Source organism: Copadichromis virginalis, linkage group LG5 (genome assembly GCF_057382275.1).
Source record: "Copadichromis virginalis isolate Kocher_CV1m ecotype Utaka linkage group LG5, C_Virginalis_male_GT1.1, whole genome shotgun sequence".
Classification (NCBI taxonomy): domain Eukaryota; kingdom Metazoa; phylum Chordata; class Actinopteri; order Cichliformes; family Cichlidae; genus Copadichromis; species Copadichromis virginalis.
The window spans coordinates 30410570-30433573 of record NC_140622.1 but is presented as its reverse complement, the minus strand read 5'-3'; the positions used below and the strand labels follow the sequence as shown (position 1 = coordinate 30433573).

Sequence of the window (23004 nt, the reverse complement as noted above, 5' to 3'; positions counted from 1 at the left end):
CTGTCAGCTATGCCTGGAATGGTTCACGCTTCTCACTGGGCCTCTGAAGATTTCTCAGGAGATTACTGCTGCACCTGTATTTCCTTGCTAAGAAGAAAAACTTCTATTTGGAGAGCATGTCAACAATCATCAAACCACATTCTTTAGTTCAGTGAACTTCACTTATAGGCCGTCAAAGCCTCATCTGAACATGGATGCACCACTTGCATAGGTTTAATATTTGTAAATAAAATGGCTAATCACACAAATCACTGCAACAATAATAGTAAACATTGTTTAATGTTAATCCTTGCACTCCACCTCTCGACGCATGGACATTCCCATGCGTCAACTCACCAAACCTGGATCCCTGTCTTAAAGAAAAAGATTAGCTAGATCATGTCCCAGGCAACATCAGGGCATCTCCTCTGGAGTAGCTCCGTAACCCTGCAATAAAAGATGTTAGCGTGTGTTGCATATTAAGTTTGCTTAACACCTGGCTCTCCCAGGAGCCTGCATACACACCATCACGGCCTGGAAAGCAAAATCTGGAAGTGAAATCAAACTTCATACCTGTAAACAATTGTATCATAAGAGTAATAAGCATTCAACATCAGCAAGACAAGTGTCATGTGCAGGTTTTCTCAAATCAGTAACTACAACTATTACCCTAATTCACCTCAGACATGGATTATCCCATGTACTCTGTTAACATTAATGTAATCAGTGACTTCTCTTAAGCAAAGTCACTCCACTCATATATTATTATTATGGGTTCAAAAGTGGCCAGCAAATGAGCCCATAATAAACTATTCCATAAATACCGTAATCTCATATTTGTTTTACCCATGTCACTTGTCCGCTTCAGCTGAATCTACTACAGCATTCTCAAAGAAACAAACATTAGCAATACACATTGACTGTGGTCAGACGGAGGTCAGACACAGGTCAACGGATTCTAGAGGTGCCATAAAACACCATAAAGTTAACACTCGCTGTGGAAAAAGTAACACTGGTCTCATCACAGTATGTCTCAAACTATATTAATTTCTCCATCAACATATGCCTGTAACTACAGTTTTCTTCACACATAAACCCAGAAATCTTGTAGTAGAGAAACATTAGCCAGTATTCCTATAAATCACATGATCAAACACATGAAGAACCGTAATGCTGTAAAAACGAAAATGCAAATGTTAGCGCTTGCGCAGGCGTATGCATACTTTGTCACAGATATCTCTGTGAGCACACAAGCTAGTGAATGACACACACATAGTAAATTCACAGACACAGAAAATGGCATTTAAAATGTTAAATCATCACGCAACCTCGAGTGTTGCTGTCATCTTCCTGCTTCTGTAAAGGGAAGCACACACAGACTCATCTGCACCCCTGCCAGGCGGGGGTCAACTTCACACAGTCGTGTTACATCAGTAAAGTCTTGTCAGCTTTTGTCAGCTTTTACCAGTCAGTCAGTTTGTTTTCCTTTCACTCACTCATTCATGCATTCATTCTTTCTTTCTTTGCTGATAGTGGAACCTATCGTCGCATTTAGTTTCCACTCTCAGCAAAATGACGTCATTTCAAAAAGAAAAAGAAGAACTTTAGTTTGGAATACATCGCTGAATCCTTTTGGACTGGGACTGTCATTTAATAATTGTCCCAAATAAGTGGCTTTCTCCAGAGTCCATTTAAATGTGGAGAACTCACTTGGCACAATTTTCTCGACGACGTGTAGCGCTTTTAATTCCCGACGTGCAGATCTGCTTAAAGAACAGAGATTATCGAACAAAACTTTCAGTGCACTGTGAAAGTATCAAAATAAAAAGGCCTTGTTAAGTCATGACACAAACTCCTCATCTCAGGTAAATCATACCATTAGCATGGTTTATCATACCATCATACTAATCGGCAGGCTCGACTTCACAACAGAAGAAGAAAAATCATCAGCTAGATTCACTCCAAATCAACCATCAGCTGCACAACACACAACATAATCCTAATGTCTTATTAGCTATGAGTTTAATTACCAGGTCTGTGCTCTTCACTCATTTAGGCCACAGATCTATTTTATTCAATTTTCCTTTTCCATTCATCATAAAACATGTGACATGCTGTCATGCACTTCACAAAACAGTCTGTTCTGACGTATTCAGAGTTGTGTATCTAAATACAGGATTCACTCGCACATCAAAGCAGGAAACTCAGTGTTTTAGAGTCTCCACTCAACACACAACAACTCCAACACATCTCATTCACTCATACTAAAATTCAGTCACCTTTCATTAATCTAAAACCAATCAACTAATTTGCATATCAGCTATTAACCCACTAAGTTGACAGGACGACAGAAAAGCATGTTCAAAATAGTATCACAAAAGATAATTTCCCTCATACAGTAAATCACTTGTGCTGCATTAATCAAGCAGGAAGCTTCTCCCAATTTACCATTTTAACAACTAAATTTATTGTCTGATCACTGATTTATCAAACCAGGATTTTTTTTCCCACAAAAGTTAAACTGTTGTCCTGCAACCTGGAGAGTCAATTTTTTGCATTGGATAAATTCAGTATTTAATAACAAGTGTCTGCTAAATTGACACTATTGTAACACTGATGAAAGATAACAAGCTAATTTTCATTACATGTGTTTGTGTTATTAGGCAGGTCTAATGCATGTCTGTGGAGCTGCATATCCAGCAGAGCATGTTCTTAAAGCTGCCTTTCCTACACACTTCTCTGCTATTATTTAATCATTTCTTAACTAATGTGCTACGAGTCTTCATGAGTCATTTTGTGTTTGGAATTGTTAGTAGGGTTAATGCATGTTCTGCTTGTGTGTGTGTGATTTTGTATATGTTTCTATTTTCGCAATGTTTCAGACTCCGTCTCAATTTTCCAACTTAAGCAGTCAGTTTTCTTTTCCCCAGGTTTGCTAACCCAAATTTTGATTTCCCACATTAAATAATTCCTATGCGTTCTCACCTAGTCTTCTCACTCTGTTGTCCTCTCCCACTTCAACAGTCCAACAGCCGGCAGTTCTCCTTCAGCTTTGTCCTGTGTCCCACTGTCTCTTCTTGCCATTTTACTCCACAGGTGGCAAATGTCAAACTCCAACTGTTCAGTTCTCCTCAAACGTTTTCTTCACATGCACAGTGAAGTCACAGCCACTCTCACTATTGTCCTCTGATGCGGTTGACTTCGTGCTAGTGGCTGAAGTGCTGCTGCTGCTGCCTTCCTGGGCGACTTCTTAGCAGCTGCTGCCGGTTTCTTGGCTTTGGCCGCAGCGGGCGTCTTAGCTTTGGTCTCAGTAACCCTGTTCATCTTGAAGGATCCGGAGGCCCCGGTGCCCTTGGTCTGCACCAGAGTGCCCTTCGCCACCAGACTCTTGATGGCGGTCTTGACACGGGCCTTGTTCTTGTCCACATCGTAGCCTCCGGCAGCCAGAGCCTTCTTGAGGGCGGCCACGGACAGGCCGTTGCGCTCCTTGGAAGCGGCCACGGCTTTCACAATCAGCTCGCCCACGCTGAGGCTGACCTTCTTGGGCTTGGAAGTCATCGTCTTCTTCTTCTTGGCCTGAACCTCGGTGCAGGGCGTGTTTATGATGGAGCCTTTCCCACCACAGCGCTGGCACATTGAACGCATCATGAAGGGTCCATTTCTTTCATGTCGCTAGCCAGCATGCTAGCTGCATGTGGCTTGCCCGAGTCACTCAGTCCTTTTTGAGCATTTCAACATGCTGCCACCGCCATCTTGCTCGCCCCTCCGTGGAATTCATCCAATCAGACAGGAAGATGGGTTTGCTTTCTTCTGCTGCTGCTGTTTATCCACATTGCTGCTGCTTTGCTGGGACTTTTTGTGCTCAGGACTTGCTGCTGTCTCTTTATCATGGAGCTGCAGTCCTTATCTTCAGGGAGGAGTGAGCTCGCTTGTGAGGTTGAGAAACACATGGCACTGTAAATAAGTCAGCCAGAAACTTGGCCTGCATGTTTCCAATGATGTTAAACTATAACTTTCTTCCGACCGCTGCATGTGGAAAATTGATTCAGGTCTGCTTTTCACCTGAAAGTGACAAACTAAGACATTTCATTATTATCATCACTGCTTAATCAACACATATCTCTCTCTCTCTCTCGCTCTGTGTTTTTGTGAACAGTCCTTTCTTAAAAGCAGAAAATGAAATTATAGTTGTTTTTTTTTTGGTTGATCAACACAAAACCTTTTTCCTATGATTATTTTTTTCTACAATATAAATTCTCCCTCTTATTCACTCTTTTTTTTTTTTTTTTATTTACAATAGCTGGTGACCTGCAAAATCACCGCTGTCACTCACAATCAAAGGCAATTACTCTTGCACAGTGCACAAAAACACTGTGATGTCAGACACATTCACACTCACTTTGTCATCTGCAAAAATAAATCACATGGCTGATGATATGTGCCATGGTGATCCGTAAATATGATCACCAGTTTATTTAACTATTTTTCAACCCAACAAACAAATAATCAAAAACATGATGCTGATGTTATGAACACTCTACACACAAGTCAAGATGCAGGAAAACTGCTCATGGAAACGTTGCACACTCCAGTTATCACAGTTATCATAGCGCTGTTTCCCTCTCTTAGAGTAGTTCTCAGACAGCTCTCGATCTGATAATGTGTAGCCTGCTCATCAGCTCAGAAGAAAAAAAAAAAACTGCAACGCAACATCACACAGTAGTTGCTCTGCCCACAGTGGCAAAGTCTTACACTTTCATATTCAACTCAGCTTCTCCATCATGTACTTTTAGATGTTTCATACAGGGTTCAGCATATTAGTTGTTTTCACAGGTGTGCTCTACATCTCAACAATGGTTCATAATAAGACGACAGTCTTTCACACAGGTCAAGTGCCTCTATGCACTTCATTAGCTTAAATATTTATCTATAACACTTCACCTCATATGTCATTGTACTGAATTTGAGCAACCACAAGCTTAATGTAGATTACTTTTAACAACTATCCACCTAAATTAAATCTATGGTCTGGCACACAGGCTGCCGTCGATCAGGGCAAGCTAAAGAATAAACATTGTGTCAGCAAGGGGTGGGGGGAAAGCCATTCACCAGAGCATATCTTAAGTGCTGCTGATGTGGGCTGGCCTTCTCCACAGCTCTCCAAGGCTGGTGTGTTTTCTGAAAACTTCTAACATTTGAATCTCTTCCATTTATAAGCCTGCGATTAACCGCACGGCTCAGGTCCGCGTGACCGCGCTCGCGTGAACCCGCGCAGCTGTGGAGCCGTCGCTCCCTCTCTTTTTTACATAAATACTTTGTGCTGCCAGGAGCAAAGTCCAGCACAAACGTCTGTCTCCCTCCGACTCACTCTTGGTTGCTTAGAAACCCGTGATAACAACAACAGTCGGTGTCACAGACCACATGTTCTGCTCCGCACACACTCACACAACAACAACAACAACGACGACGACGACAACAAAAACAACACAAAATAGGCCTACTGTCCAGCACAATCTGGACCCCGCGGAACTTCTCAACGCCCCACAAAGCGGCGGAGAACTCACCTCTAGCCACACAAAGTAGCGAGGAACCTCTTGCTCCACAAAGTAGCAAGGAACCCGGGTATCGCTACACAAAGTAGCGAACTTCTCAACGCCTCACACAGTGGCGGAGACTGCACAACGACACGGTTATAGAGTCGGCCTCTTCTCAACGCCTCACACAGTGGCGGAGACTGCACAACGACACGGTTATAGAGTCGGCCTCTTTAAACTTACTTGGCGTTGCTTAGAGTGTAATATCAGCCCGAATCCCGCCGACCGTCATTCATCGAGGAGAAAAGACAGACCGCGAATCCACAGGAACTTCCTGGCTGACGTCAGGCTTTCAGCGTGCCTCTCCTCCCCTCGGTGAATGCGATTCCAGGGCTCCGGCATCGAAGGACCAATTAATGTTAGGTTTGTAGCATAAACCTATTCGCTGGAACGTTAAGACAATATAATTACACTGCTAAGCAAGACACAAATAGGCAAAGTTCTTCATGTTACTCGTGCACGGGAGAGAACCGGACAACCGCTTGACTCCAGTTGGTCTCGTCCGTCCTCCCATACACTATCCTTTTATTGAGGTTACATGAATATGCATAGGTTCATTAACATACGACGTCTACATACAAACAAAGAGTACCTTGCCTGTGTGTGTGTGTGTGTGTGTGTGTGTGTGTGTGTGTGTGTGTGTGTGTGTGAGGACTGCTGATCAAAGGGTCAAACATCCTTGGTCAGGAAGAGGGTAGCCTCCCCCTCACCCTAGATGGTTCATCCTAGATAACACGGTGAGGAAGTCCTGCAGTTCATCTAAACAAAGAGCACTTAGACTAGAACAGATGCAACTACGTTAATCCTACCATAAAATAATAAGACACGGTATGACCTCTCATGCTCCCAAAGTGCTGTCTAATACACACAAAGTTTGCAGACTATCAAGGATCAAAACCTCTACCAATCTACAACTAATTACAAAACTCTAAGCATATATAAGTAAATATTTCTAAGCATAAATGACAATCAACAATACAAATCTAACAGTCGTTGTTTCAGGTGAAGTTTGTGGCAACATGCAAATGTGGCCTACTTGATGAGTGGTAATTCCTTTGTGTTGCTCATTCTGCAGTGAGTGGCCTAGTTCTGCCCGCGTCCTTCATCATTTCACACATTGCGCACAGATTTGAAAAACTTTATTATTTCTTCCACGTGTAAATTGAAAAAAGCTGATTCTGAGATGTGGAAAGAAACAACAATATGTTCCTGTCAAACCTTAAAATGAATAACTGCTGTTTTTAATTATTACCCTCAAGAAATACCAGACCAGATGAGCCCCACACTAAACTTCCAGGTTTTTTTCAAACTAGGATAAAATATTATCTTAGTTTAAGCATTTTGTCTAGCTTAGTGGCTGCTCAATCCTGCACCTTTGACTCTGTGTTTGTTGTTGGGTTTCTACTCCGCAAAGCGCTCCCTTTAAGTTGGTACCATTTTTTTTTTTCCTTCTTCTTTTTACATTTTGCATCCCAGATTCGATCAATCTGTGGAGTAAAACCCACTGGGCGCAGGATAAAAATCCACTGCTCTTGTGGAAACGCAAATAAGTAATAACTCTTCACTTGTGGCGGTCAGCCCTGTAAGGCTTGTTAAGGTCCAATCAAGCCAAGCAGAATCCAGACTGATGTTTTTAGAGCTTCTTATCTCTAGACTGAAATCTATTTAAAGTTGTCAAAAGAGTTTTTTAGATTCCCCCCCCCGGATTCAAATAAAAAAATTTAAATAAATTGAATTAAAATAAATATTAGAGCAGGGCGATATGACCAAAAAGTACTATAAATATTAAACACAGTGCATATCACTCCGAGGCTCCTGCCTACGATCGCCGTAATACTCCGACAATCCATCGAGCGGTGCGGTAACACGGTAATAACGACGGTCCACTAACATGCTCTACCAAAAATAGTGCTTTGTTGTGTATCTGACGGACGAAAGCTAAACCAGTTCCACACCACTGAAGTTGCAACATTTTTACAAACCAATTCTGGTTCATCTGTTTCATTCAACGATCCACTTTCGCCCTTCTCATTCTCCGTCGCCGCCATGCTTTTTCCGCCATGTGCGTATGAAAACAAAGGCACTGCAGATGTGCGTTTTACCCATATTCTATCACCATATTTCATTTTCTTATCGTTGCCCAACATTATACCGGTATTACCGTGAACGGTATGATATGGCCCAGCCCTAATAAATATTATAAATATTATCATTTGAAATTATGTTGTTTCTTCTTTCTGGTAATTTGTTTTCCAGCATACTTTCATATACTGAAATGCATAAGCCATCCATTAACCAAAAGACCTGGTAATATCGTGTTTGTGCAACTATTCCTCATCACAGCAGACCTGTTGAGGTCGCTAAAGCGGAACAGCTGGAGGAAGTAGTTCTACTGCGGGCGTTACTTTTAGGACATAATTGTTTTTTCACCAATTAAAATAAGTTGAAGACATCTTTTGGCTGTGCTTTAAAAGGCAGACTTGCATACATGGCTATACATTCTCCAAATGTGGGTTTGTGTACACCGATCGGTTCCACACACTACAAAATACAATTTAATAGAAAAAAAAAAAAAAGGAAAAGTTGTCCATCTTATTCGATGGATATCATGAAAAGACAGAAATGTATGTGAAACTGCTTAACACGTGTGGGACTCAATACAAGCGACATGCTGTAGTGCACAAAACTGTCATCCAGTTTACTGGCACATGAGTGGTAGGTAGTCTTTTTGCATCGACAGCTCCCAAAGACATGAGCGGTGACAGTGTCACACAGATCATTGCAGCAGCACAGAAACCATCAGTTTATAAGTCATATTCTTTTGTTCATATTACAGGAATTTCTGTTTTTATTGTTATCTATTTTAACAATAAAAGCTACACTAATATTTATCAATATGCAGGCTGATAGTTGGCTTGTGATACTGATATTATTACATGCCTGCATTGGAAAATACTCATGCTGACAATTTACCTTGTGGAAAAAGTTAAAATTGTCCAGTTTCCTCTCTTGCTTGTTGAAGCTTTTGATGTTAACACCCGTTTGCACTTTTAAGCAAAAATGGCTATCAGTTGACCTTAGCCGAGGGTTACTTCATATTTTTCACTCCAGGGTATCTCACCCCGGGACTTAGATATATTACTTTGCCACTCATGTCATGTAGGGACTCTGTAGAAGCCTACTCTTGTTTCTTTGCCTCTTGACCTTTGCTGATCACACCTACAGTTTTCTTCTCTCTGCAGCGGTGGAAAAGTTGACTTTACTGTGTGGTTTTTTGTTAGGCGTGGTCTGTCCTTTAAGACGAGAACCACAGCCTGTAGGCAAAACTCTCACAAACGGATGGTGTAATGCACCAGAGTTTGGCATTTTACCTTTGTGTTGACAGTTGAACACAAACTGAAATTTAATTTCATCTTACCCAGTTTGTCTTTGCTGTTTCTTCTCTGGTGGGCTTACCTGTCAGAGCTGCAGAAAACTTTAACCAGCTGATGTCTTCCATTCATCACTAGAGACTAAATAAGGAACTGATTAGCCAACCTAGCCGGTAATTTTTAATAAAAATAGGTAATAAAAAGAAGTGTTTACCTACTGATGCATAAAATTTTTCCTGACAACATGAAAGGATTTGAAAATAAAACATTTCATATCAACGAAATAGTTATTTAAACAGTTGCTTTGCTGAATCACCAATTGAATTAACTTAATTTCCAGCTAACAACAATTTGCTTTACAGCTTTATTAGTTCTACTTTTAATTAACTACTTTTTGCAGTGCTAGTGAGACATGCACACATGACAAATACTTTTTCTTAAAACATGAACAATTGATGAATCAAGAAAACTATAAAATAAATAATTGTTACTTTCAGCTTTGCTACCTAAACTATTGCCTCACTTTATATAAATGACTCAAGACTTGCTCTGATTTCTGTGAAAAATTGAGTAGAAACTCAGCTCAGCATATAAAATTGTGCAACCTTGATAATAAAAATAAAAAATATGTGACACAAATCTATCCTATTAAATCTCGAAAAACAATAGCTTTCTTGGAATTCCCTGCTCTCTAAGCAGTTACACATGCAGATATACCGGCTGACAAAGTAAGAATGAAATGAAAATGGCTAAAGACTGAATGACCAAAAGAAAGAGAAAAAGCTTCTGATGTATGAGCTGACGTCAGAATCAGAGAGGCTGTCGGTCTGTACAGACATACAGACAGCAACGAAAGAGTTACCATGGTGACCACGTGTTTACGTTCACCTCCCCTCTCCCAGCAGCTTTGGCAAAGAGAGCCAGTTTCCATGGCAACGGCCCTGATACCCCCTCCTCAAACCCACTGGCGACTAGGCCGCTCAGCGTGTGTGTGTGTGAGATTCATTGGGATGATTCCTCATACCTGTGTGAGAAGCAGTAAGCACATCTGCATTGACATCACGAAACAAGGCTAGTCAAACTCAATTCTCACCGCATAAAAACTGCAGTTATGAAAACAAACGCACCTGCTCTATGTATTGCATACACTGGCTAAACGCACGTCTGAGTGCCATGCATTTTTTTTTCAGGCAGAAATGTCCGTTCAATGAGGATTTGGATGCAGACGCAAACATATGCGAATGTCACTCGGTCATTCCACATTCACATGACCGGGCGAGGTTATTTCTCTGCAGACCATGTGCCCATTTTCTCCACTTTCTAAATACAGTCAAGAGCGTCAGAAAGGGCTACAGCCAGTTTTAAACCCTTTACCACTCCCTCTGCTTTGCTGTCATAGGAACCACACCATCTTTCCTCTGACAAGCCTCCATCAAATGTGTACGTAGGTGTGTTGGGGGAATCAATGCTTTGAAAAGTCTGTCTTGTTGCTATTAGCCCCCTGAAGTATGTCAGGCTACATTTTCATCAGCTGCATTCAGAACGGCACCTTTCTGATTCAAAATTTAACATAATCACAATAATGAGTCTGCGCTGGCTCATTTTCAGAACACAATCGCTTCCTTTGCCAAGTGCAAAAATGTGGTACAGCTTGTGTTAGTGACATTGGTGCAGAAACATATGGGCAATGTACAGTCTTTCCAATTACTTACATATGGACAGAGCACACAAACAGCAGTGCCACATATGGCAGGGCCTGCTGTCCATAGGACTTTATGTGTAGTGAACACTTGAACACAGCTGGTGGATATAGCACACAAGCAAGGTGAGATTGAATTTTGGCTTTTATTATATGGGAAGTTTATATTCAAGTCACAACACATGAATAATTATTGATTTTAATTGCACTAAATAATTAATACAGAACATGTTGTTCTGTAGTGGATGAAAAGCTTGTAGCAAACATTTGATTTGTTATCACCACACCAAAGATTTCCTCTTAAGCTGCTTCTTTTTCAGAGATAGTGAGGACTTTTTTGTCTTACTTTTTGTGTTTGGATTTTAAACTAGTGCTTTGATGATTGTTCAGCATCATCATTTAGTCAGTACTATTCTCATTGGCTTGTTTGTACTGATCTCCTTCTGTAGGTAAGTTCTAGTTCTTCTGATAGCTGGTCTTTACTTTTCCCTAACACTGAGAAATAGCCTCTATGTACACATACTTAAAAGGTTATCTTAGCTGCAGAGCCTGGTGTAATCCTTAATAGCGGGTAGCAGTTGCTGTCAGACCTAAAGTGTAACACTTGGGTAAGTAATATAGAGCACTTGTGTTCAACATTATATCTGTTTAATTATTGAAATGTGGATAGAAACAAAAACACTGTGGCTGGCAGGGCATCAAAAAACCAAGAGAAGAGAAAATGACGCTGTCAAGTGTGCCAATAAATTTAAAGTAACAATATTTTTGTTGACCCTGGTGTTTCAATGCTAGAGTGCCACTGCAGGTTTACCATTGCCAGGGGTTAACTCAACAGATTATACCCACTGTAGTTAAATATTTATAGTGACTAAAAACATTGTCTGTAACTCTGATTGTAAATGTGTAGTATTACTGATCATTTTCTGTAATTAATTTTACACTCATTACTTAGAAAAGTCCAGGACTGCATTCTCTATTCACTTCACCCCTGCTGAGTGGAATTGATGTCATTTGATTTCTCCAATCTTTCTATGGTTCGGTGTTTAAAATAATTGTTTTGTTTTTTCTTACTTTTACCTTTTGAATCTTAATACAATCTTTATGTTTAATATTTATGGCAAAAATATTTATTATACATTTACGCAACTTAGAAACAACTTTTGAATTATTGCTAGTTTAAGTATAACCTTGTTTATTTTGTGTTTTTTCAAGTAGATGATGTTCTTCCATGCTTGAATAATAATGTCTTCATTTATTTGGACCAAAAAAAACCACTAGTCTGTTACCAGTATACATGCCAGTGTAACAAATGTGATGTTGTTATTCATTAGAAAAATGTGTTTTTTGTTATTTTGCTCCCTTGAATGGTTTGCTTTCTGTCACAGCACACTTTGTTTACAGAATAGATTAGGCTGTATTGTCCTATCCAGCAAGCGTAATGGGACTGTTTCATCTTCAGCCATATGTAAATCCTGACTACAAATGCTTTGGGTGCATTTTCAGGTCTAATCCTCTTATGAATCAAATTTTGAACTTCTAAACCAAAGGCTCTGACTTGTTAAATTTAGTTGTTCCTCCCCAGGGAGTCCCGGTTAATTGATTAAAACTAGCACTTATGAAAAGCAGTGAAGATGCAGCAGGGCATCTGTCTTGGGGATTATGTTTCTGTAATAAAAACTGTTTGATATCTAAAGTGAATAGGGGCGTAATGGTGCACTAAATCCATAGTTTGCTATGCACACTAGTAATAGAGTCATACTTTGATATCATTTTCTGTACCGCAGAAAAAGCAAAGGAAATGTCTAAATTGGCATTTGGTGTTATGTTTTAAAAAAGGGGAACATTTAAAAAGCGTCTATCTTGTCATGATTATCTCTATAACGTTTGAGGTGCTTAAATGCTTTTAGTAAGCAAGACTGACATCTAAGTCAAGTGCAGTATATTCAGTATATTGCTGTATATGTGCTTCTTTCTGTGAAGAACGAGGACACCCATGTTATCTAAAGGAACTTCTTGGTATTGTTAGTGAACAAACTAACCAAATGCCTTGTGTTTACATGCATTGTTAACTCACTGAACATGGAGTCATGGTGATTAATCTGTAAAATGTGATTAATTAGATCTTGTAATGTGAGCTAACATATTGTATGCGTTTCGTGAATAACTCACACTGCAGAAAGCTAATAGACAACAGCTACTGCTCTATGAAAATGTAACTTCTGGGAGTGCAGGTACAGACATAAATGGACTTGTGACAATAGCTGTTTGTATCAGCTGGAACCAAACATCCTTGCATCATAAACCCAAGTGTTAGCAGTCTTTTTCAGCAATTTATAAATAAGTACACCTTCCACTCATTATGATGATGTGGATGCAAAATTGTTACATTAACGTGCAAAAAATAATGTTCAGTTTTTATGGTGTAGATTAATAAACAATTCAGTGAAATAAATAAGTAAATAAATACATTTAGTTTTTCCATGCTTTTCTTCTTAATGTTTCAGTGTAACTCACTGCAACGACTCTACTATGAGTACATTTCAGCTAAAGTTGCAGATGATCTCAGCTATTGCTTCTGCCCTTGCTTATTCACGTTCCTCTTCTTTTGCGTTTTATTCATTCTCATTGGCTACAACTATCTCTTCTTTGTCGTCTCCGGTTGTTTAGCTGTGACTACAGCAATGCTGGAAGTCTACAAATTAATTGCACAGATGATGACAATGGTGGAGCGTTTCCCTGTGTGTTTTTGGAAGTTTAATTTGCTACTACCTGTCCAGATTTTAATCCCTAACCCAGCTTTTGCCTCCTCCTGAACAAAAATACTGACCAGCTATTTTTCAATATTCTTCTGGATTAAAGGAGTGCACATGAAGTGTCACATTTAAAGAATTTACATCATTATTTACACAACCTCAGCTATGCAGAGCCGCTGTGTCTACCCACATGTATTTTGTTATACATGTACAATGATTATAAAGGGCTTTTCTATTCTATTGTTCCATCTTAGCCATCTACCCAATCATTGCCTCTGATACTGGCAGCATTTCTTTGTAGTTAAAAAAAAGTCCTTATAAGGCAGTGAGTGGTGTTATTTTAATAGCACTGATGTTTGGTGAACAGCTCCCTGGTTGCCAAATATACTCTATAATATACCTGGATAGCTTGGCAGGTAAAGTTTGTGCATGATATGTTAGCAATCCCTTCAGGGTTTTTCTTTAATTAAGCACAAACCTGCATTTGGACTCAGAGATAATTGGTGAGTAAAGGGCACCATAGCTTCACAAAACACACAGTTTGTGCTGGTGTATAAAGTATGGCAACAATTTTTTGTATAAATGTCCCAAAGTAGGAATTGATGCTACGATGGAACGTTATATCACGTTGGTCAGATGTTCTGATTTTCTGTGCCATGTTAATGTTCTGCAAAGTATATTTTTCTACTCAGTATTCAGCATCATGCCGGAGCAGAAGGTAGGAACTATAACATAAAATTAATTATTGAAATTATTTTAGTACTTGCCAAAACACAGTGGTGCCATAAACCTTACATTGGTGGATGGTGTAATAAATTATTTTTTCTTATTTTAAAGTACAAAAATGTCCTACGTTTATCCTGTTTGTTATCTCAATTACAAATCTCTAATATCTAGCATCTTTCTTTTTTATATGACTGCTTTAAGTTATGAAGTTCTCATTTGTTTCTTAGCTGAATACCATCTTGAATATCTAATAGTTCACAGCAACTGTTAGGTTTAGTTATGACGCTGCAGAGTCACAGAGTGGGCAACATCTTGTTAAAGCTCTTGAACTGGCTGTGATAATACAATAGAGAAATTGGATTTGTGCTAAATATGAGCAATATGCCATCATATTCCTGTAGACTGGAGTTCATCATTGGATGCAACACCTTAGAAATGCCTCAATCAAGCACTGCAGACTTTAGTACAAGCTGTGTTTAACCCCATGAAATTGCAATCTCTTTGTATTTGATATAAAGTAACCAACGGATTTTGGAACATCTTGTCTGCATTTTTGATTTTAGCAGATAGGTACAATTTGCCCACATGTTATGCTGACCTTGAGGTCCACCTACTAGTCATGAATATTTATGGTTGCCAATATTTATGCAGTCACAAGAGACTTATTAGCATACTTGAGCTTCGCTTCCTACCTAATTTCAATGAGATGACAACCTGATGTCATAATCAGAGGTGGACAATGAAGCTAACTTCATCTATTCTCCATTAATGTTAGAGATATAGCCGTGATGGAAATGACCCTTTTGACATTTACAGCACTGCTTAAAGATGATGCAATAATTCACGTTTGGATCTGTTAGGTTAGAGTGGAAGAGTGCTGTGCTGATTGAGCAGTTGGGAGCAGTGTTGTTGAATGGACTTTGCATTTTTGACTGTTTCAGAATGAGGATTTAGGAATATGTGGTGTCACAATGTCCTCGCAACATCGCATGGTTTGATCTATTCCGAAATTAGGGATATTTCTGAATGTATCGCTATCCACTACTTACAACTTTACTCATTTTCCGATTTAACATACAAAAAAAAAAAAAAAAAACATGTTTAAAAGTAGCCACTTTGTGTGTGTGTGTGTGTGTGTGTGTGTGTGTGTGTGGCCTTTTTCAGCTTTATTTGATAGATACAGTAAAGAGAGGACAGGAAAGTAGGGGATTGTCTGTCCATTTTAACTAAAAACAAATAAACAATTAATAAGATGTTAAGTTTAGTTTTAGTTTGCTGTGACACACCTGGTAGTGAATCAAAGCCAAAGGTCAGATGTTGCACAGTAATAACTAATTTAAGAGTCAATAAATGACCTGAATGTTAAAGTCCAAGAGTGTTTTGACTAGAACATCAGTGTGGTAGTTGGTCCTGGGTAGGAGGAAGAGAGGGCCGTGAAGTCGACCAGAGTTTGATAGGTGGAAGGCATCATATATGAAGGTTGGCTTCCTCAGGTTTCCTGTCAACGTAGACACCTGCTGAAGGGCCTTCACTAGACGATTGTGTGTGAGACATTGGGCATGCACAATTCAGTGGGCCTTCTGAAATGTATGCTGATCGTGCAGAGAGGCCATGATTTTGAAGCAAGTACTCTGTGTTCCGGAGGCATTTTGGATCGAGAGAGAATTAAACCAGGAACTGAATGAGAATTTTCTTATTAGGGTTGTTGCAAACGGCAGATTTTTCTTCGATATTAATCAACTACCATTATTGGAAGCTTTGTCTAATTTTCTCCTCAGTTCATCTCCACCGACTCTGAAGAATATTTCCCATACTATTTGGCTTCAGTATGTTTATTTGAATAGAGAAAATAAACAGCAGTGTTTTATTTTTATTTCGTTTATTTATTTATTTATTTATTTTTGCTATGTGTTGAAAGTGAACCAAAAGAGTTGAGCTGTATGCTGTTAAGAGCAAAACAGCGAACTGAAAAATGCAAAGTTTCACAGGGCTGAAGGGAACTGGCGAGTTGGGTGTTAGTTCTCTGCACGTCTGATGCTACAGACATTCTTTTTAATGTCACATGTCTTCATGAGGTTGATAATTATTTTTACATACTCAACACTCTGCTGTTTTGGAGGACTTTTGCTTTGAAATGTCTGCTCAGGAGGTATTCATGAGAAGAATTTAAACCAAGCAGTAAAGTAGAGATGAGTAGAATTTATTAGTTAATAAGGAACAGTATAATGATCAACTGTATTTATGACACACTCTTCTTTTTCAGATGTTCACTGGCCTCTTGAAGCACACACCACCTCAGGCCTCCGCTGCAGCAGCCTCTTCCTCGGACCAAAACAGCAACGCACAAACTACAGCTCCCACAATCCCACGGGGACACCTGGTTGTGGGCACCAAGGACCAGCTCCGCCTCCTCACCCCTGTGGGCAGCACGGTGACATCCAATCACTGCACCACATCCGGGGTCCACGCTGCTAAGCACTCCGGAGGAGCGCCACGGCCTCCCTCCTCTATGAGCGAGGAGGATGATGGAGGTGGCGGAGGCAGGGTGAAGAAGAAACGAAAGAAAAAGGACAAGAGGGAATGGGAGAAAGCAGGAGTGGAGTGTGAGGAAAAGGAGAGCAGCAAACCAAAGAAACGAAGGGAGGAGAGGGAGCCAATAGTGGTCTCCCTGAGAAAGAGCAAGGAACCCAAGGAGGGAAAGGAGAGAAAGGAGCGTAAGGAGCGCAGGACCAAGGGAAAGGAGGGCAGGACAGAGAGTGAGACGGTGCTGAAAAATGTGTCGGGAGTTAAAACGTCAGGTGCCGCCGTTTCCCCGGGATCGGCTCAGATGCCTGTCAAGGTTCCTGGCAAAAGAGGAAGAAAACCTAAGGTCAAAGTCCTACCTCCTGTACCCTCGAATCAAGGTTTGAAGAGTGTCAAGTGTTTTTGTTTGTGTGGTAGTGACAGCAAGAAGTTTTGGATTGTGTTTTTAATAGTGTAGTTTGCTTTACCTACAGTAGGGATGTGCATGATTAGTTTACTAGGCAATTAAATATTACTGCCCTTGTTAATTGGTACCAGAAATACTTTTAGGTTAAGCTACCTCTTCATAGCTTATTAATTTATCCCATCTGCAAAAAGTGTTTATTCTGATGTGCCACATGCCGTTTTTCAAGGCTGTGTCCGCTGACAGCTTCTTAATGTCTAATGATGGTACCAGTAGTAACTTTAATTAAAAAAAAATACACCCAGGCTGCTTTACTTATGTGATGGTGGCAGTGTTTGCTGTCTGCTAACCTCTGCTGCTTTGAAGTCTGTGTGAATGAGTGTCTCGTTCTGTGTTTTGTCAACAACCAAAGAACAAAACCTTAAAAATGTGATGACAACAGGCATTTGAGCTCGAACAGTTCAGGACTAATTGGCAGGCGAGGATGATGCCTGTCCTGTTTGTAAATGTCCTTAAATCATGATCAGACATGTCAGCATAAATATAGGTTATTATAATGCGATTGTTGGATTTAATTAAGACCGAGTACGCATGGTTATGTGTTTGCACGTGTGTGGGTGGGTGTATTAGCATTCTTTCAATAGCTGAAGAACAGAAAAAGATTTTCTGCAAGAATTATATCAGTGCATGTTTGATGATGCCAAACCCAGCAATAGACTTAGATGACACTGAAAGTAGGATAATAGAATTTATATGTATTATTGAAACAACTACAAGCTGCATTTTGGATTCTTTGTCAGTGCTGCTGACAGTCCACTGTTGGCTTGGGGACAGTGTATACTCTCAATGCTGTTTTTGCGACCAAACAACAACAAAACAAACAACACAAGAAAAAACCCCACATGTTCCCCCGTGGGTGAATATTCACGGTGATGTTGACATTCTTGGTTAATAAGAACATTGTGCCTACGTCAAGATTATTTTCATCAGCGTGCAGACTCTTCCTTTTGGATCATGTTTGTGGGGTTTGGTGTTAAGTCCTGAAAATTATTGAGTTTGTATAAAATTTAGCCAAGATATTAATATTTTCATGCTCTGCCTATGATGAATTAAAAGAACGTACTGACCCCTTAATCGCTTAGCTGGACCATCAGGTCAAAATGTCAATATTTCTGGTACCGTATTTCCCGGACTACAAAGCGCACCTGAATATTAGCCGCACAAGCTAAAATCAGGGGAAAATCCTGTTTTGTACATACATTAGCCGCACCTGACTAAAAGCCGCAGGTGTTTCAATGTTGACTTATCATATGTAAGAGAATATGCACAAAGGGAATTGTCAGGAAAGAGATGGCTGTTTGGAGACACACCCCTTTTATTAATATTTTGAAAAACAAGTTATGGGTACATATTTGCACATGTAGTACATAACAGTAACCTACAGCACACCAGAAAAATAGATTCGGACTACCTTTTAGGCTCAGGTGCAGTGACACAGCTTTAACAAGAAGAAAAGTCAGTCATTCACCACCATCTTTCTCTTCTTCCTGCGCACTAAAACCACCAAAGTCCTCTCCTCCAGTGTCGGATACAAACAGGCTCAGGATGGCTTCGTCATCCACTCTCCGCTTCTCTCCTTCGTTGTCACTTTCAAAACCAAAGAAATCCTCATTGTCAGTGTCAGAGTCGAACACCCTCTGAAGGGCCGTGGCGGTGTCCTCCTCTCCATCATGCAGCAGTCCAGCCCTTCAAAATCCGTTGGTGATCGTGGATGTTTTCGCACTTTTCCACGCTGTCAGATTCCACCGGTGGAGTTGGGCATAACTTGCTTTTCGCAAGTTTATCGCCGCTCGTCATCCACGCCTCCCGCTGAACGCGTACCGCTACTTTGAAGTTTGTTTTTCGCGCTACTTCGTACGGCACTACGTTGCCTGGCGGACGGACATGTGACTAACATACCACTCTTGAACCCCGATCCTTCCGCCAGGCAACGTAGTGCCGTACAACAGCGGAACACACAAAACAAATCGTCTTACGATATGACAAAAATCATGGACAATCCATAGAAAAGCCGCACCTGACTAAAAGCCGCAGGGTTCAAAGCTTGTGCAAAAAGTAGCGGCTTATAGCCCGACAATTACGGTACTTTTGTTTAGTGGTATTTAGTAAATGTAAGCCTGCTTGCCAGCCAAGTACAGTGTTCAAGAATGCAGGGCGTTGCCATACAACGGCCCTAGCAAACTAATATTAATACATGTGCATCAAAAGAGCTGTGGGGAAAAAAGAAAAAGAAAAATCAGCTTCAGTTTAAGAATGACTAAAGTTATCATGGAAGTGTGACCACCGCTGCTTGTCCTGTACAAGAGCTTGCATTAACTCACAAATTTCCAAATCCTCTTCAGCTCGTCCTACCCAAGGAGTCCACACAAAAGTCCCAGGGGGGGCACACGGCACCCAGGCCGCCCACAGCCATGGTAAGAACCACGGTCAGGCGAACAGCAAGACGCCAGTCCCGTCAGCGCCAAAACAGAGGGGTCGAAAACCCAGGTAAGACTTTCGGACGGGCTAACAATTCATGGGTGGAGAGAAGAATTTACAAGGAGAATATTGCTATAGGGAAAATAGAGAAAAGAGGCCGCACTAGAAAACCCCTTGAAGTGCACAATAATGGGGTAAAGCGAGGAAGTCGGCAGTAAACCTGTCGTGTGCAACAAATAATGCAGTTCCTTGGTTACAAATATTTCACTTTGAAGCTACATTAAGGAGAAATACTAAAGAGAGACCCAGGACATCATGAATGCATAGTAAGGTTTTGACCTTTGCAAAATAAACCACTAAAGTCAAGCTGGTGATTTCTGGAATTTGTGAATTTTTGAAAGCTAATTAACTTTGGAAATGTGTTTGAATCTTAATTTTAATGTGAAGATAAACAAACACGTCCATGCAAGCTGATAAAATGTTTCTCTTTATCAGCCACGCCATCACTTCAGAGATGCTATTCACGTCTTATCTCACAAACCTCTTATAAGCACATGAGGATGTATAAATATGATACAGATGCATATACCTTAATAACAGACTGTTTAATTGCAGTTGACAACCTTAGCTGTTCTTCCTTTACTGTCATTGCTATTCCCCCTTCTATTAATCAGCTCACTTTTTAAAAGCTGAGCAATTGGAGGGTAGATGGAGGGAGCACTGACACATCTGCCACAAATGCTGCTACTGTCATATTTTATATCCTCAAATAGTAATCAGGCTTTTTTTTTTTATTTAGCTCACCTGCAGAACACACCTGTATTAAAGTTTGATCAGCTTAATTTCTCATGTCTTAATACAGAAACTCATTTTGATGAGTAACTGAAGTGTGATCACAAGATGCACGCGTACATTTTAAATAACATTAATAACTGCACTCTGAACTTAACCAGACCTTCCTGTAACCCTTTCGTATATTAACAGCCTTACTGTTTAAGTGGATGGAACCATTTAATCTCTTAGTGGAACTTTTATTGTAAAGCATTAGCATGCGTACGATACCCAACAGCAGCTGTACCAGATTGTATTTCCTCAGCTTGTGTCTGCGGCCAGGCTTTTATTTGTTCTTGTCATCTATGCACTTTGCCATTTTCAGACCTAGCTTTCAGGTGGCTACTGTTGGTTATTTTAAGAAAGAATGGCAGACTTTAGACAGGATTTCTTTGTGAATTACATTTGTGCTAGGATGATCTTAGATGTGTCACAGCAGCATGCAGTAACTATTGGGTTGTGGATAAAGAGAAAGATTGGAGCTCAAGAGATTGGTGTAGACTGGAATGCATATTTGTGACAAGTTGAGTTAAGGTTATGATGCTGTAATGTGAATGAGAGAAAGGAGATGGTGTCAGAGAAAGAGCAGGTTTCTCAGACAAAAGCAGTACATGTGCAAGCAGAAATTTATGATGAAAATAGTTTGGAAGAAATGGATTGTGAATGAATGAGGGAGGACAGAAATGGCAACAGATGTGAAGTTAAGAAAGGAAGCAGCCGAGTTATGAAAGACAAAGAAGGGAAAAAAACACCAGTGAGTGTGAGAAGAGAAGAAGCTGCCAATGAAAGTTATGAAGAGAATGTAGGAAAGAGATGATGATCAGTGCCATGAAAGGGGCGGGGGTGGGGGAGTGGGGTAGTAAGGATGAGAAGCTACAGGGATAATGATGTAAAGGAAGAGTGGAGATAAGAGAGGAGAAAACTAGATAAAATGTTAGAGAGAGAGAGAGAAGATCCACTGTAGTAATGAAAAGAAGACCTTGTGAACTCTTCTGGCTTGGGGTCATTTCCAGGTTATGCTCTGGTATCCGTCATGTGTTGTTCGAATAAAACCATCCACAGGAAGATTAGAAAAGCCTCATGTGGTGCAGCTTCCATCTTAATCTGCTGCTTTTGTCTTTTCTTATTGCTCACTTTGCCACAGTTTTTGTGCAAAAGAGAGAAAATGTCTTTAACCGGTGCAGGAGATGAATCTGTTTTGCGCCTTGGACTCTGCCTGCCAGTATTATCCTAAATCATTAGTCACCATAAGCAGTTCATGTGTCAGCTGCATTTTTGACTTAATAGCATTTAATTGTTATACTGTAAAGTCAGCGGCAGAAGAAAGTGTGGAATATTGAGTAATTTTTTCCAAAAGGTGACTTATACTGCATGCCAACATTTTGTTTAAAGTTTTATTTTGTATTTTTTTTTTATTTGTGTCAACGATGCTTGATTGCTCATTCGACAGGCAATAAATATCTGCTCGAGAATGTCAAAATTTTTATGTTGCTTCCCTTCTTAGTTTAAAATGAATAGCTTTATGGCAGTATTCTATACATTAATAAAAGGAGTCAGAAAAAAATCAGGGTTCCCCAAAGGGAAATTGTTTTATTGCAGTTGTTGTGAAAAAATGTTGAGAAATCTACAGAAGTAGAAATGAGACAAAATGACATTTCTGATGGATAACATTTTTTAAAAAGGGGAACAACGGATTTCCATCATACCACAATTTGATTTGACAAAGTGAAAACAAAAAGAAATGATTTGTTCGTTGTAGTTTTAGTAAGTGCTTGAAGCTGGGGACCTATCATTTCAAGTAATTGAACATTACACTTTGCTCTTTTGCGTTAACTCCTTTATTAAAATGTTGCAAACAATGCATTTACTGTCATTTCTCAGGCTCTGATTTTGCTGTCAGGTAGCAGTTGGGCAGTCTCGTTGTAATCTGTGATCAATCAGTGGTTGTCTTTTGTGATTAGGAAATGACAGTACTTCTGCATATTAGCATAAAGAGTAAGAGCTGAAAGAACTTCCTCAACCAGTCTGCCACAAATCCTCAGGGAGCAGCAGAGTTTCCAGCCGCTGAGTGAGAAAATGCTGCTGCAGGCTACTAGAGTGGCGAATTACTCATCAGAATTCCTGCCCTCACAGAGATCCTGGCGCAGCGCCGGTGGAGAAGAAGAAGAAGGGGAAGAGGAGAAACCAGGAGCTGGCTGTCCAGGAGGGGGTGGAGAGTGATGACACTACCTCAATGTCAGCCATTAACATGGGTGGAGAGGACAGCCAAGACCCCCTGGATAATGCAGTGAGTGCACAGCAAAACTGGATAGAGGCTGAACACAAAAGGCTGTCATCACAGTATTTACAAAGAAAAACCTACACAAAGGATAAAGGGTCAATTTGATGATATTCTGAACATCAGTAGCATTCTTAATGGCAGGAATCTTAGCAGTTTTTTTCGTCTTTAGTTATATACCACTTTTAAAACAACCAGAGCTGAACAGAGTGCACATTAAAAAAACAGGGAATGTCAAAAATAGGTGCACAGACCACCAAAATGGAAAACAGGATTAAATGTCTAAGGCCATTAAATAAACAAGAGCCACCACAAGTTGAAAGCATGTGTTGAGATTTGCGTCATTAAGGAAGGAACATTTGACTGTGC

The 23004-nt window shown here is 40.1% G+C and overlaps 1 protein-coding gene and 1 pseudogene across 1 annotated transcript in view; one reads left to right on the top strand and one right to left on the bottom strand.

Moving 5' to 3' along the window:
- Window positions 1–23004, top strand: part of chd6 (chromodomain helicase DNA binding protein 6) — a 99887-nt gene that overhangs the window by 36031 nt on the left and 40852 nt on the right. Inside the window, exons 3-5 of the mRNA XM_085457273.1 lie at window positions 16386–17025; window positions 19451–19595; window positions 22491–22644. Coding sequence (XP_085313399.1) covers window positions 16386–17025; window positions 19451–19595; window positions 22491–22644 — 939 coding nt within the window. The remainder of the gene's footprint in view (window positions 1–16385; window positions 17026–19450; window positions 19596–22490; window positions 22645–23004) is intronic.
- On the bottom strand, window positions 3056–3627 carry LOC146710036 (histone H1 pseudogene; annotated as a pseudogene).